At 44.0% G+C, this 15,088-nt stretch overlaps 1 protein-coding gene across 1 annotated transcript in view; it reads left to right on the forward strand.

The window, feature by feature from the left end:
• The window catches only part of PAPPA (pappalysin 1), a 220,807-nt gene that overhangs the window by 178,305 nt on the left and 27,414 nt on the right, over nucleotides 1-15,088 (forward strand). The window contains exons 14-16 of the mRNA XM_019540642.1: nucleotides 867-1,035; nucleotides 10,646-10,829; nucleotides 14,446-14,656. Coding sequence (XP_019396187.1) covers nucleotides 867-1,035; nucleotides 10,646-10,829; nucleotides 14,446-14,656 — 564 coding nt within the window. The remainder of the gene's footprint in view (nucleotides 1-866; nucleotides 1,036-10,645; nucleotides 10,830-14,445; nucleotides 14,657-15,088) is intronic.

Here is a 15,088-nt window from a genome sequence, read left to right on the forward strand (position 1 = left end):
CTCCCATTGAAGGCAGGCAATTTACTTATGTGCCTAATATTGAATGCATGCTAAAATATACAACTGGGTTAAAGTGATCATAGACAATGAGAGATTTTGCCCCATACAAACTTCGTGCATAATTAGAAATAAAAATTAAAAAATGGATTTTCTTTGGGGGTGGGGCGGGGTTGTTTCTTTTGTTTTGTTTGGTTTGTTAATCTCAATGCCATTTTATGAAGGGAAAATGGAAAGGTCCTATCTTTTGAAAAACTGTGGGGGCAGTAGGAACTTTGTGGACAGCAGTTGGAGAGAGGTGATGGACAGCACATCATTCAAGCACTTGTCACTTTCCCCAGTGAATGAGTCTGTCTCAGTCAGGTTCCTAAAAGATAAGTATCTACAGCTCAGAAACTCCCCAGCATCACTGGTGCTAGCTGACACTTAATTTCAGCAGAGCCAAAAGACTGGGGCATGAACTGCCTCACTAACCCAGTGGGGATTTTTTTTTTTTTTCCAAAGACATGATTTAGGCACTTAAGCAGAGGATAGAGTGGGAAGGTTACAATTCCACTGTCATGTTGTTTCTGTTTTGCTGGCACTCTACTAATGAAAATCATTCACAAGGAATGATCATCTACCCTTTTCCTCAGTGCTAGATTCACAGGCTCAGAGATCTGTTTTTTGGCGAGGTTGTCATTACCAGCACGCATTCCTCATTCAGCAGAAAATGTAGCAAAGGTTCTTGCTGTTTGACCTGGGTTGATTCTGCTACCAAATGGGTTCAGTAACTTTTATCTGCTGCCTTACAAAAGAAGGATTCGTTGGTCTAACAGCCATTCTTCTGCAAAATGAACTACACATGCTATTTCTTGTTTCCTTCCTAGCTGTGTCCACTACTCTTGCGAAGCCACTGACTGCCAAGAGCTGGAGATTGAGAATGCCAAGCTGAACTGCACCAGCGGTGGGTGGTACAATGGCGCCCAGTGCAACATTAGTTGCAAGACAGGCTACATCCTGCAAGTGCACAGAGATGACGACCTCATCAAGAGCCAGGTTTGTTTGTTGTCATCAAGTTTGGGCCAAAGAGTCTGGATAGGATAAGAAATGATCCGCCCGTTTACCCCAAATCTCCAATTGTTTAAATATGTGTGTGTGTGTGTATGCGTAAAATTTCTTTTTCTAGGTGTTTCTATACCTCATGGTCCTTTCCAGGTTCAGCATCAGAAATGCTGGGACACTTAAAAAAAAATCAGTTACCAAAATGCTTTTTCTGATCTGATCAGGAGCATGATATAATAGCAATCTCTTGAGGCACCCTGCTTTTTTGACATTTCCAGCTCACATTTCCAGACCCCCAAATCTGGTGTGTAGTCATGCAGAAGGATAGTAACTGGTTGGTGCTTGTAAAAAAGATACTCCAAAGCTTTGGGGGTCTCTTTATCACTTAGGTCTTATTACAGCAAGCTTTTCATATGCATATTCCCGGTCTTCTAGCTTTATTAGGATGGACAGCACTCAGGGGAGGTAGGTAGTATTTCTGTCTTAACTGTGTAGATCAGGGACAGGTGAAAAGTTTGGCCCATGGGCCACACTGAGTTCATGGTGGACTCCATTTCCCAGCAGCCCCTGCCCTTTTGCTGCAGCCAGTTTGCATGGAGACCACAGGAGACAACATGAGGCCAGGGTTTCCAGGGAGACGAGCCCCAGCAGCACTGGCAGGGCAGGAAGCTGCTCCAGGGCTCGGTTCTTGTAGCAGGGACAGCAAGGTCCAGATGCAGGGCAGAGCCACGATCTGCTGCCCACATGCCCCAGGCAGGGGTGGGCAGGCCGTGGATCACAGTTCTGCCTCAGCTCCAGACCATGCTGTCGCCCCTGCAAGATCCCAGCCCCGGCCCCAGAGCAGCCCCCCATCCAGCTGTGCACCCTGCCAGCGCTGCGGAGGTCGGTCTTGATGGGAACCGTGGACCCATGCTGTCATGGTCCCGCCACCCCTGGGATCTCCATGGAACCGGCTGCAGTGATGTGGGCAGGGGCTGCTGGGAAATGGAGTCTGGCCTACTGGCCAGCTCTGCCATTTTGCCCACCCCTAGTGTAGGTGGAGAAACTGAGTCACAGAAATGTCACATGACCCGAGATCAATAGATGATTATTGGCAGGGCTGAATATAGGGTCCAGGTCTCCTTACTTCCAGGCCTGTTCTTGGGGAATGCTCGTTCTCAACAGGCCATTTAACTTAGTGTGCGTGTGTGCGCGCGCGCGCCCGTGTGTGCGCATTCCTATCTGAGTAGGCAGGAAACTTTATAAAACCATGCTCTAATATTCTAACCTCATTAAAAAAGAAATGTTCTAATTGGCATAGTTCTTTTTATTTTTTCTGGAGTCTGGAAAAGCACCCAAACATTTTGGTGGCTACTCAGAACTTATCTGATCTTACTGGAACTGGAAAACTGGCCTGAAATTTCATGAGGATCGGCTATCAGCTGAGATTCCTTTGGCTGGGCCCGAAGCATCACAAGCCTTGCTTCCTTTGCAGTATTTCCAAGTATCCACTTCCAGGCAGACCCTGACAGTGCAGAGGTGCACAAAGATCAAGGAATCAAGGATAGAATGAATCCAGACTTTTTCAGATGTAATTAAGAAGGGATTCAGAGCATGATGTATTGTCTTCTTTTAATGATGCCCTAAGACTCTAGTACCACAGGTGCATGTGCGAGCAGAAAAAGTCAGCGACTGGGAAATATGTTAATTTGTTTTCTCATTTAAACAAAACTAAGAAGGGGAGGTAATGCCTCTTGGAAAATGTACACTCATTTTGTTTGGGAAATGTTTGTACTTGGTCTCTGAGTGCAGCACATTGAGTGCATTTATAGCAAGCTAGTTCACATGTGAGATTGGAAGTGATGGGTGTTTGTGAAAACTTTTTAGTGGGAAACTGGAGGACTGTCTTTGGACTCCTTCTTCCCATTCCCCTGTCCTCCCATCCCCGTTTCCCAAATACCTGACGCTTAGTGCAGTCTGGTGCATTCCAAAGACAAACTGTTTGTTCTGCACAAGAATTTTTGTGAGCTCTGGGGATAAATCATCCCAGGCAAAAGGATACTGGTTTCCAGAAGGGAGTGAATTTTTTTAGGACCACAGAAGTCACTTCAGCTTTCTGTTTGTTTTGGGGAATGGTAATGGTGGAGTAGGAGATCTGTGAGCCCTACCTCCAACACATCCCTGCATTCACTTCAAGTTTAGAGCAAAGTTTTAAGTTGTTTCTTAGTTTAGTTCTCCTCTATGATGTGTTTATGTAATATTAGTTGGGTCACGTCTGTGAGACGTGAACACAGTAATTCCCATCTGGACCTATTTTTGTGTGGTAGAAGCAATGAGGGGGGTGTGTGTGTGTGTGTGTGCATGCGTGTGTGTAAAGAAGATAATGTATAAGGCCGCAGTCACACTCAGAAGCTTGTCTGTATTTGTAAAATACTGTGCTCTTCAGAAGATCATCGAGGGGGAGACAGAGTGGAGGGGAATGAGTCAGCCCTTTCAACTCAATTACAAAACAAATACAGGACCCCACAAGCTGGGCCTCTTCCATCCTAATTGGCATCAGCACCAGAACCCTAACTCCAGCTGAGCATTTTTGCAGAACAGAAAACAAATTCTCAAACAAGCCTGAATGATTGAACAAGGAAATAGTTGGAAGAGATCTTTGCATTGAGCGCACAGGAATCCACAAACCAAATAAAAAAAACCCAAAGGCATTTCACCAGCACCATATCATTTAAATATGAAAAGTCCCCTATGGGGGAGATTTATGCCAATTATTACTATATGTTTTTGATCTCAGAACCTCAGTTTCGGAGCCTCTTTTTTTTTTCACCCAGAGCATTCAAGGTTGGGTCTGATCCATGTAACAGGACTGCAGAACATTAAAGCCACTAGCTGAGGATATTCCTTATCCACCAAAACACTCCGAAGCCAACTCCGATCACCCCAGGTTTTGCAATCCATTGCCCTCCCCAGAAAGTGAATGCAAAAAGTTCTAGGATGAAGGCTCAGTTTTTTATTATGTTCTGTATAACCTGGGCACATCTACACAAGAATGTCTCGGCATCTACACATGCGGCCTTATTAGGGTACAGGAAACTAATAAACTCTGCAGTAGTACTTGTAATGTGCAAACACTGACCTAGCTTGTTAGGGCACAAGTGTGCATGAGTATGGGTGCTGCCTGCTGGCTGGCCCCACACTAAAGCACCCTCAAGCCCCAGCCAGCCCCTCCACAGCCTGTTGAGCCAGGTCAGTGTAGTCCCTAGCTGGCAAGCTGACCCTTTGGGCCTCCTGTCAGATGGAGCTGCTGTGACTCTGCTCGACATCCTGTGGTCCCAGGCGTACATGTAAAAGTGGCGCCCAGGAGCAATAAACTCTGGTGCAATATGTGCCAGAGTTTATTGGTGTGCATTAATATGCACATGTAGATATGCCCTCTGAGTATAAATCAGTCAAGGATTAAGTGTGTCCTTCAGTCCGTCCCTGTTCAGCAAAGTTTTTAAGCACATGCTTAAAAGTTGTGCTTGTGCTTAAGTGCTTTGTTGACCGACAACAGACCGCTTCTTTTCAGGGCCACCAGGCTTCAGTTTATTGAATCAGGAGGAGCTCCGTGCCACAATTTGTGTAATGTTTGTCCAAGAAGTAATTTCTCAGAAATTCTGGAATATTCAGGTTAGATTCCTGTTGTGCTTTTATTTGTCATCTCACAGTTGCTTTCCAGCTTCCAGTTTCTCTTCTGATTACATCTGGAGATGAGATGAAACATGTGGCAGGTTGTCTGTATCCAGTTGTATTGTTTTGTTTGTTTTTTGGGGGGTTGAGAACCTTGCTGAACAATTTTTGCGGAGCTGGAGATCTTCCTTGCATTCATCTGGTAGCCTGAATGGGGTCTAACGAAGGGCAAGCAAGGCAGCTTTGCTCAAGCTGGTGTTTGGAAAGGAGACAGGGGTCTCAAAGGATGTTGATGCCTTTACAAGGGACAGTGAGGATCACTGTGCTTATGCAAATGGTCAACAAGCCAATAAATACGGTCTAACATTCAACACCAGAGCTGAATTTCTGGATATCTCAGGAAACGACACTGGAAGAACTGAGCAAGGAAATCAGGAAGATTTTCATAAGCACCTGAGAGCATGTAGGAGTGTGTGTCCCAGTAAAATCCCTTCGGTATGTTAAAAATTTAACCTGTTGCTGAACCATTCGATCTCTGCAGTTGTGCTGAGCCATAGGGCTCAGGCATTGCAGGAACATGAAGATCACGTATCTGCTACTCAATGAGGTGTTCCCCTTCTTCACCCATCGCCAAACCCTGAAAATTGAGGGAACCCCACGTACATCAGTGCTACATTCAGTTAAAGGAAAGGAAGCACAGACCTATCTTTGGTCTCTCTCTCAGTATCTCAATGACATCAACAATGTCTCCCTGTAGGTTAATGACGGGACAAATTATCAGTACACGTACAAGACCATTTTAAACTAGCCATTAGCATGGTGCCCGCTTCTAGCCATCATTCACTTTGTTGCCTTTCTTTTCTTTCTATATCTTCACCTCCCTCCTTTTTTCTTTCTCTGCCCCCTGCCCTTTGTTTTCCTTACCTTTCTCCTCCACTCCGCAGCCCTTTTTCTTTCCTTCAGCAAAAGCCCCAATCATTTGGTTATTTGTTGTCATTTTTTCCTGAAGCCACCGCCACTGCTGCTGTGGTCGAGAGGTGTTATTTAAAACCCAGCAGCTCCTTAATGTTGTGCAAAAGCATCATCAATCATGCCAGGAAAAGAAAGCATGGCTCATGTGGGTTCAATTAGAGGCACAGTAGTGGGCAGCAGTGGAAGAGTACTTAGAGGGAAGTACACAGCTGTTCATTTTTAAGGAAAGGAAACTGCACACGTGAATTGCCTCTTGCAGAAAGAACACACTGGGGTTAGGATAGTGGGGAAGAGATGTGGATTCTCACAAGTTGTTGAAAGTCCCAACAAGCAGATCTTTTATGGTGTTGGTTAAGGTCTGGTTTGCTTAATCCATCCTCGATGTTTTGAGGAATTGTTTTTCTTTCTTTTTTTATTTTTTTTTTAATCCCTCCTTACATAAGACTTACTGTGCGAGGCATGGGGCTGAGAGCAGCAGTTACTGGAAGTGCCAGTCAGAATAGCACAAAATGGCCAAAGTGAGAGCTAGCGTACCAAATACAAAAGCCAAGAGCTTCACTGGAAATGTTTTAGGATGTACAGTCTTGTCAAGTCGTACAAGCCAACTGGCAAGTGTCTGGTGCCTGGCTTCATGGGAGACCTGCGAGGTCCAGTGTGGTCTTTGCCCAAAGTGATGCAAGTGATTCGGAAGGTGCTCTCATTTACTGAGTCACCGCAACTACAGAATAAGTACCCACATGGAGAAAAGGAGGGTTGTGCTGTGTTGGCTCTGTCATCTTTTGGCCGATGGCCTGGCAACATGCAGCTTTCAGAAATCCCACAGTACTTTTTGCAAGAAGGCCTGCTAACCGACGCCTTGGATAAATTTACTCTTAGACAATCTCAGTTTCCCCTGCATTTTCAGTTTAGATAGTTAGTCTTCACCTCCCTTCCAGGGGTAAAAAAAACACTGTTGTAATGTTCTGCTACAGAAGTAAGTGTGTTTTAGTATTCATTAAAGTGATTATGCCAGATGATAGATAAGCTTTAAAGAGTACAGTGAGTATCCCTGACCTTGAAAACAAAGAGCCTCACCAAAAACATTGCAAAACAAAAGGCACAAGTTGAGAAATCAACCATCATACGTGCTGATACTTTTTCTCTGTAAGGGGCCAGTATTTTTGTTCATGATGAGAACTGAAAGAAGAGTTTGAGACATGTGTAAAGGCTCCGGGTTGGTTTCATTGGTGAAGTACTCTAGGGGAACTGAGAGTATGAAGACTTAATTTTCCTATTATAAAACAGGAGATGATCCTTTCACATCAAAATAAAGAGCATAAGGGTAGATATATGCAGCATAAGTGCCCAGCTGACAAGTGATCTCTTCCAAATGACAGAAAAATGTCCCTTTTCTAATAGGCTTCTTTGAATTTCAAGCTTACTTTTTAGTAAGCTCAGCATGTCAGGCCTGTATATAACTTTTGTCAGTTTTGAACATCAGTGTAAATTATGCAGCTGACAGCAAGCTTTCCTGGTGTGGCTGCTGCAGTAGACACTACTACAATGCCTTTCCAATAAATGGTGGGAATAGCCTATTTGCATTAAACAAACACCTGCCCGCAAGATAGAAATGGAAACCTAGGTCTATGTAACTTAAACCAGTGTAGTTTTACCACTGATTTTTTTCCAGGGTCATTTGCAGTGTCCATCATATTGTGTAGGCTTATGTATTGTTTGTCTGCTCCTTACCTTGCACTGCTCTAAGGACATGTTACACCAGCGTAAAGGTGGTGTGTGTCCAGGCTGCCAGCTACCTGTGAACTTTCTCAGAAGCATTAGCTAAGACAAAACTCATATGCTTGAAAAGTGTGAATCTCCTTGTTGGAATCACACCTTAGACTCAACCTTTTATATTAGCTTCCAGGTTTGCGTGCAGCTCAGGATATTTAGATAATGTCCTTTAAAACCCTGTTTGGTTTGGGACCTGTTTATTCGAGAAGTTGCCTCTTGCATCCGCTGAAAAGCGCTTGTTTTTGGTCCCTGAGCTAGAACACGCCATGCTCGGCAGCTGGGTTTTCTGAGCAGAGCTTCCCCACATTGGAATTCACATCCATGTGCCTTCCATCAGGGCCTGAACCTAATGTCCTGCAGGGAACAACGCAAGAGGCCTGTATTTTGTTTAGGATTTAATTAACACCAGTTATTTTGTTCTGATTTTGTGTTTTAACCTCTGAAATTGAAATGCCCAGGAGCCATGGAGATGGACAATATACATGTTTGTAGATAATAATAATGTTTCTTATGGGAAAAGGAGGCTTCCGCTTACCCTGGAACAACCCAGCTTGGAGTGAAAAACCACATCTGTGTTGGGATTTGGGAGAAGATTGTATTTCTCCCTGGTCTATAAAAGCTAAGGATTGATTCCCTGAAGTACTGAGCATCTGTGACTCCAACCACAATCTCAGGGAGCTCTAGGCATTTGGCATCTATCAATCAGGCCCTGAACTCCTTCGGTAGCTGAGGTGCTGCTCTGCCAACAGAACGGGTGTCTCGTTTAATGGTTGAGAGTAGCCCACTTTCTGCTTCTGCTCCAAAAGCAGGACCTGAAGCAAACAGGAGGGTTGCAGGTGGGATAGGGTGTCTCTGGATTTGCTGCTGTGTCGGTATGTGTAAATACAAGGAAAGGTTTTCCATATCCTCACTTTTCTGCTGCGGAGCCACATGCCATAAAGCAGCTTCCCTAAAGTACAGATGCATTCAAGTCGTTTTCTCTCTGAAGTGTCGGAACGTTCTTTGTTAAAATAGTTCAGCCAATTTGGAAATCAACAAAGCTAGAGTAAAAAGCCCCCGGAGAACGCATCCTCTGGAAATGAGGACTATAACGTCACTTTGCCTTAGGTTCTCTAGGGCTCCCTGCACATTATACTGCAGATCAGTAGGAGATGCATTTTTGTTTGTTTGTTTGTTTGTTTAAATAAACACAGTGGCCTGGAAAAGGGGTTTTGTGCCCACTCGGGAAGTCTCCAGTCTCCAGGCTGTGGGACTGCTTTTTCCATTCTAAATACAACCATATATCAAAGGGAGACAGGTCCGAACTTCTGTTGAAACCATTAGGGTGTTTTGGCAAAGGGGAATTCCAGGTCCCTTTGATGTGTGCTAGAAAAATTTCCCTTGCTTTTATAAACCCAGATCAATGCTTGGCGTTGCAAATCTCCTGTGACTGTGCCAGCCCGGAATAAAATATCCCCCAGAGGCACAAGATTACTACAGTTCAGTCACATTTGTGGCAGGTATCTTCTCTTTACCTCGCTGTCTGCTTCTTGTGTTTTCTCTTGCACCTCCTTTCTCTCCCCTCCTCCCCCTTTAGTCTCCCACTACTATCAGACCTATTTCTAACCATACTCCTTTTTTAATTAACATTTGGACGTGCCCTTTTTTTTTTCTATTTACATCAATTTGAACTGTGGCCCCTTAGAAAATGCATAGCCCTAGCTTTAGAAAGGTGGCTCCTCTTTCCTTCTGCTCAGCTCTTTAGGGTTTATAAACGTTTGGAGGTCACTCCTCAAAACCAGTGTAGGATGGCCATGTGGTTTTGATGCTAAGCTGGCCCTTTGAAGAACTGAACTCATTTTTGAGCTCTGCTGCAGACTCACTGCATGTCCTTCATCACGTGTGACCTTCCTATTCCACAAGTCCCCATCTAAAAAAAATAGGGATAAGGATACTACATTTCTCTGTTTAGAATGGAAACTGTTTGGGGGGGCTGTCTCCTTCCATGTGTGTGTTTAGTTACCAGCACAGTGACACCCTGGTTTCATTTAGAGATGCTAGGCACTTCCAGAATACAAAGAAACAGCAACTATCAGTGGATGAAAAAATAGCAGAGTAACCAGGAGCATCTCAACTAGCATCTGCTCCTACAGCAGTCCCTAAAATGACACCTGCTGGGAGAGGCTGGGCCTGGTGTCACCCCAACTCATTAAAGCCTATACTCTTTTGTCAGTCCCTACAACAACTTCTATGATTATTCTGCCATTGTGATACAGGCAAGAGGTTCCCTCCGAGCTAGTGGCTTATACATTCCCTCCAGTTACTTCAAAGGCACGATGCTAGCATGAGCATAATTGTTGGCTCTCTAGATCCAGATTTTCTCTCTCATTCACAATCCTCTGCAATAACAACAGCTGCAGAGAGGCTGGGAGAGTCACTGTCACCATTCTTCTTGGCAGACCAAGCAGATATGAATCCAGATTCCCTGCTGCCCTGTACTTTGTGTTAGTCGTTGTCATCCTTGCGGAGTGGGGGTTAATCTGCTTCTCTGATTTTGCAACATTTCATACCACATCTGCAGTGTAAATAGAAAGACAAAGAACAGGGTAAGGGAAAACCAAGCCCATGGATTTTTGTTTTTCTATAGCTGGTTTTAGAAATACTAGTAACTTATATGTATGTGATACCGTTTGTGTAAGAATGACTTACAGATTGATATGCATCTACTCCGACAATGGAGCAGTCTTTGGGGTAAAATGCAGAGATTGCTTAACACCACATATAGTCACATTTTAGGTATACGAGTAAAGAAGAATGCCAGTCCCATTGAAATTCTTCCAGTAAACAGGGATTAACATCCTACTACTAAACAAAGTACAACCGTCTTTCACAACCTTGGGTCATTAGGACTCCACTACAGTGCTCCATTACAAGCAATAGCATATCTTTATCAGGCTAAGATGCAGGTTTGAGGGTAACTCAAGGGAAAGTATCCACCATAGACTCACCTACACCACTTCTTGCAACACATGGATGTTCTTTAGAAACCTCCATTTCAAATGATGATGATCAGGCCCAGTTCTTCTTGGCTTATGAGACAAGACAGATAATAGACATGAGCAGTGGTATGGCTGCAGGTGATGGTTAATACCCACTAGGCGTTATTACATTGTTGCTAGTTTTGATTTTTCCCTTGCTGACTGTTGTGCCTTTGCCTTTGTGTCTCTTTCAGTTGGGGTCCAGCATCACCATGACTTGCGTGGATGGAAAATGGAACAAACAGGTGACCTGTGACCCTGTGGATTGTGGTATCCCTGATCAATACCACGTCTACCCAGCCACATTCAACTGCAGTGAGGGCACCACTTTTGGGAAGAAGTGCTCCTTCACTTGCCGACCTCCTGCTCTGCTGAAAGGTACAAAGGGTGCTTTAGCTCAATGGGAAACATGGGTGATTCCTATTAATATTATCATTCCATGTAATTTTAAGTATGACAAACAAGGAGAGCAGACAGTGGCTTGTATGATTTCATTTAAATTAGAAGTTCCTCTGCTCTTCCTCTTCATCATGTTGGTTTACTTAGACATTTCCTTGATGATGACCAGCTGAAAATAATAATTCCAGCAAATATTGCATCCATAAAATCAACATTTTTAAAAGCTGCAGGAAAAAAGTCAAGCCCGATACTCTGGTCTTGCTCAGTTTTATGGGAATTTAAAACCATCAGTAAAATGGAAAGGTCTTTATCTTTACTGAAATATTTGTTAAATTTAGGGACATAGAGGGGAACTTTCCAAAGTGTCTAAGAAACTTAGAACTGAAATACCATTGGACTTGGGTACCTAAGCATCTTTTGAAATTAAGATTTAGGCTCCTGTGAAAGTTTTATTCCAACGACTGGCAGCTGTTCAGTATGCTGTACCTTGAGAGAGCTATTGCATCTGCGCTTGGGAGCACACTGGACATGCTAAGCTATATTATAGATATGAGTCTTATTAATCTAGTTGCATTGAACAACTCCTTATTCACAAGGGGTCCTACTAACTTTTGCTAGGCTAGTAAAGTGCTACTCATACTATGGGCAAACAAATTCAGTGCCTCAAAGTAAAACGGGGCCAGATTTTACTGCCCATCATCTGCTCCCAGTACCTGCCCAAGTGTGTGCTCTTTCTCCACGGTAGGTGAGAAATAAATCTTTAATGAAAGAAGAGACCTAACCACTACACTTTCACTTTTTTCTACCATTTGGTAAGAGCAGGCACACAGGCAGTTATTGCAGAACTGTTGACACAGGGTAAACCCCATCCCTTTTGCCTTGTGCTAACTCATTTGTCTGCCAATAACTTCAGCGTCGAAAAGAGCACCAGAATCCAACTTGAAAGAAAGTAAGCTGCTGGCAACTGCTTATTATTAGTGACTTCTGAATTATTCTCAAAAATGTTCATCAGGTTCACACACCCTACACAACCAGAAATTTTGCAGAGAGTAGTTCAGGAATAAAGGAGTAGAAGGAAATCCTCTTGGGCACACAGGCGGGACAGAAGCCTCTCAGTTATTGAGGGAGCTACATAAGGAAATTCCATAAAGTTTTACTATTACTAGATGGCCAAATCCTAAAAGGTGCTGAGCATCAGCAATTCCCTTTGAAGTCAGCAGGAGTTGCAAATGCTCCGCATCTCTTCAGGACCTGGCCCACCCAGAACACCCTTAGAAAGTTTGCGTGTGTTTCATCGTTTGTTTCCAGGCATCCCACCGTCAGCCCTGTGAGGAAGGTTGAGTGTTAATGGCAGACATCCAGCGGATGAACTCAGTTCCTTCTCCTTTTTCTCACTTGTCCTCACCAAGCACAAAATGCAACCTTGCTTATTATTAATCAAGGAATTGGGATTCTCCCTCCAAACGCTCTCAGGCTTGGAGGAGGAAGTTGTGCTCCATTGGATTAATTCCAGCCAGAGCAGTGCATCTGTTCACTGCATTCAGATCACAGGATTTTGGCCCCTGTCTTCCCAGAGTCTCACAGGATGATGCAATGGACAGAGTGGCCCCCTGGGCTTTTGAGCATCCCATCATTGATTGGAAGCACAGATTGAGTCTCTCTGGCACAGCCGAGGCTCTGGCCCCTGGAACTCTGCCAGTACCAAAGCAGCATGTTTCCTTCCTCTGTCTTCCTCCTTCCCATGTCTCCTCTATTTCCAATGTCTGGCTCACCTTTATGCTGCTTCTGCTTATTTCGGAAGCTGAAGACTTGAGTTTCCATCTCCCAATGGCACCCACACACTTCCCAGATATACCTTCTTCCCTCTCGCTGCTATGCTCCTTCCTCAGTCCATCCTACCCTGACCTTTCTCCTCTGTCTTCTCCACCTTGGTCTTCTAACTGCTTTAGTCAGGCATATATTCTGCTCTCTTCTTCCCTCCCACTACTGGTTGTTTTTTTTTGTTTTCCCGGGTGAGTTCCCACCCTGGTTTACTTCTGCTTCCGTTCCAGAGTTCCCGTCAGAGTCTCCCTGCATTTGTTACGCTTCTCATTGGTGCCTACAGTCCCAGATGAGATCTTCTGGTAACACCGGGAGGAGGCACCGTTAACTTGAAAAAGTGCTGAAGTTTTATTAGCCTGTCACCCATTAGCTCTGGACTCATCCCTAGTGCTGTTATATATTTAAGCACACTACACATGTAAAGCTCTTGTGTGTGTACAGCATCACCTCTTATATGAGTGCTAGTTGTGAATTCCAGAGGGGGCATATGAAATATCTTTAATATTGTAGGAGGATATACTACACTCTTTGTATCGGGCAAGGTGGTTGAATCCCTATTTTAAGTGTAAAGTTCAACTCAGCCTTAACTATATGACTACAGCCAGGTCCCTCACAGTGAAAAAGAAAACTGCTCATGAATTTCCCTGTTTTGAAAATAGTCCAGCATGAAGCAGTCTCCAAGAGGAAAGTTGCTTCTCAGTGAAAACATATGGAAAATGTCTCAGGGGAGAAATGTTGCAAACGTGAAAATAGAAGTTTTAGTCAAATCTGAGAAGGGGCAAAATCATCCCAAATAAAAAGTTGAAGTGTTTCACACCAAACATTGCAGAATGCCAGGAAAAGGTGACCGGGTCCTTGACTGGTCAACTACTTGTGGATCTGGCCACATCACTTGTGAATCAGGTTGAAGAGTTCACAGCTCTGGTCTTCTTGCACTTTTGAAGTAATATGGTGTAGGTATCATTTGGTATATTGCCATAGATGATGATAAACAGGCATTGCTACTGAGCTTCTTGAGGATGAAAGTTGAATGACTCATTGCTAATTCAATCATGGGGAGCCACTGTGCGTAATGTCACAGCTCATCACTTTGCAGCAGCAAGTATATCAGCAGTACTGGGCTGCAGAACTGCAGCATGAGTCAGACCAGAGGAGCAAGCTGGGGCAAAAGTCAGATCAGAGGAGCAAGAGACTTTTCACAGCAGTACCTTAGCAATGAGCTGAAATTGGGAAGGGAAGAGAAAAAGCCAGTGATGGCTTAAAGAAGGTCTATCTATCTTTGTGTAGAGCCAGGAAGACTCCTCTGCTTATCTTACAGAGCCCTGGGGATTCTTCTCTTTGAATCCCAGTCTTCCTGCCTCATCCTGTCATATCATGGAGACTACATGGGACTTGCTTTAGAGTTAGCCAACGTTATTTCTTGATCAGGTAGGAGGAGGATGACTGTTGAGTAAAATGTACCTGGCAGTCTGAATGAAGTGTTCAGTGTTGTCTCTGCAGGTCTAGATTGTTGTTTTAATGTAATATTAGGTCTTTGGCTGAGTATTGGCTTTTGGATGTGTTTATTTGTTTAAGGTAAATTTTATTGTTTCTGTACATACAGAGTAAAATACCAAAGATACAGGAACTACAGCAGGCGTAACTCCATTGGAATCAATGAAGCCATTTCAGAAACGAATGGATCCTTTTTTGTCAAAGCTTTAAGATGCTGATCAACTAAACTGCCCAAGGAAAACAGAACTCTCGTTATCATTTGCAATCTTATCCTCCCTAGGAAACAACAGCAACTTGACCTGCATGGAAGATGGCTTGTGGTCTTTCCCCGAGGCCCTTTGTGAGCTGATGTGTCGGGCTCCATCGGTAGTTCCCAATGCAGATCTACAGACTGCCCGCTGCCGTGACGATAAGCACAAAGTGGGCTCCTTTTGCAAGTACAAGTGCAAACCAGGCTACCATGTTCCTGGATTGTCCAGGAAGGCAAGGAAGTAAGTGCAACAGCAACACCAAGCCTGCAGCCCTTTCCAGAAAGTCATGGATTTAAAAGATGCCCAGGCGAGGAGGGGGATGAGGCAAAAGAGTTCATTGGCTGCTGAAGTAGAGAGCCCACTGGGTTAGACTAGTTAGAACAATGGTTCTCAACATTTGTAGACTCAAGGCACCCCCCGTACATTCAAGGCACCCTGTGATAGACTTGAGGCACCCGTCGGAAAATATGAGCTCTTAGTTTCCACTTTTTTTTTTGACTACAGAAAAATAATAGAACAATTCATCTGTTTCAAAGAACTCAGAAAGACCCCAGCAGGTCAGAATGTTTTTAACGGTACAGATTCCTATTTAAAAACTCTGGGTTTGTCTTGTGAATCATGTTTGCACACTGAACAGTGCTGACAGTGTATGGCACCCTTGAAAGGATTTCA

This window comes from Crocodylus porosus, unplaced genomic scaffold (genome assembly GCF_001723895.1).
Source record: "Crocodylus porosus isolate Cpor-Errol unplaced genomic scaffold, CroPor_comp1, whole genome shotgun sequence".
Lineage (NCBI taxonomy): Eukaryota > Metazoa > Chordata > Crocodylia > Crocodylidae > Crocodylus > Crocodylus porosus.